Here is a 1197-nt window from a genome sequence, read left to right as displayed (position 1 = left end):
ATTTATGGATACAAATTTGAATTTCATGTAAGTTTTACTTATAATATAGCACTCTTCTGATTTTTCCCCAAAATATTTTAAAGTATAAAACCCATTCTAGCTTATGGACCATTATTTGTAGGCTGTATGTGGGTCATTCATGAATTAGTATGCCAGTTTCTAAATTTAACATATCATTCAGTAACTAGTGGGAACAGCCAATTACGAGAATTTAAATTCCACAGAAAAAGAAATCTGTCTTGTTTGCTAGCATCTAGAATACTCTGCTCAATATGCATTTGCTGCATGAATATTTCAGGGGACTGCTACACATGCAAAAATTATCAATGCACCTTTCACTCAAAATTACATATCACATAATAAATTTAAGTAAAGAAGTGCCCGGCCGGGGTGCCCATCTGCAGGAACATACTTTTGATACGGTGGACGTTGGAGCCATATTTCTTATGGTGGGCCGTCTTGGGTGCCTCGTCGGGCCCGGGCGCGTCGGGCGGCTTCAGCGCTTGGATGCCGGCCTCGTAGGCACTGCGGTGCGGGGAGGCGCTCCGGAGGGGACCCCCGGGGCCCCGCGGCTCCGTCTTCATCATGGTGGGGGAAGCCAGGCTCTCATCCCCTCGCTCCCTGCTGCGCCCCTCCAGCAGGCGGCGGGCCAAGTCGGGACCACCGTCCCCTCCCCCGGAAGAAAGGAACCCCGAAAGGCCTTTTTTAGGGTCTCCCAGAAACCCAGCTGCCAAGAACAGTTAACCCCGCTTTAAAAAAAAATGGGGGAAATAATCTCCTAGCGCCCAGTGTGGGTCGCCTCCCCCAATCAAGCTGCCGGAGACAACCCCCCCCCACAAAAAAACCGATCTGATAATATGCATAGGATTATTTTGATTATTTTATTAATATTTAAGCATGAATTATGGGCTACCATGTGATCTACTCTGAAGAAAGTGTCATACTTCTAAGAAGAATGTGTTTTGTTGGTGGTGGTTGGAACACTGTAGGTTTCTATTTAATCCCATTACTTTGATGGTGTGATTCAACTCTGACATTTTTTTTTTGCCTCATTGATTGTTTATTTTTAATAACGAACTATTGAGGCCCTCTATTTTAAGTTTGTTGATGTTCATCTAATCTTTTATGTGGAATATTGCTTGTTTTTTGAAGTTATGTGTGCCTGTCTTTGGTTCATACATATTTATAATTATTATC

The 1197-nt window shown here is 43.5% G+C and overlaps 1 protein-coding gene across 1 annotated transcript in view; it reads right to left on the bottom strand.

The window, feature by feature from the left end:
* Window positions 1-848, bottom strand: part of Ppp1r9b (protein phosphatase 1 regulatory subunit 9B) — a 13360-nt gene extending 12512 nt beyond the window's left edge. The window contains exon 1 of the mRNA XM_019206900.1: window positions 382-848. Within this exon, the coding sequence (XP_019062445.1) occupies window positions 382-587 (206 nt within the window). The 5' untranslated portion in view covers window positions 588-848. The remainder of the gene's footprint in view (window positions 1-381) is intronic.
* Window positions 849-1197: the final 349 nt, after the last annotated feature.

Source organism: Fukomys damarensis, unplaced genomic scaffold (assembly GCF_012274545.1).
Source record: "Fukomys damarensis isolate Sample0158 unplaced genomic scaffold, DMR_v1.0_HiC HiC_scaffold_13, whole genome shotgun sequence".
Classification (NCBI taxonomy): Eukaryota; Metazoa; Chordata; class Mammalia; order Rodentia; family Bathyergidae; genus Fukomys; species Fukomys damarensis.
This window is presented reverse-complemented; position numbering and strand designations above follow the sequence as displayed.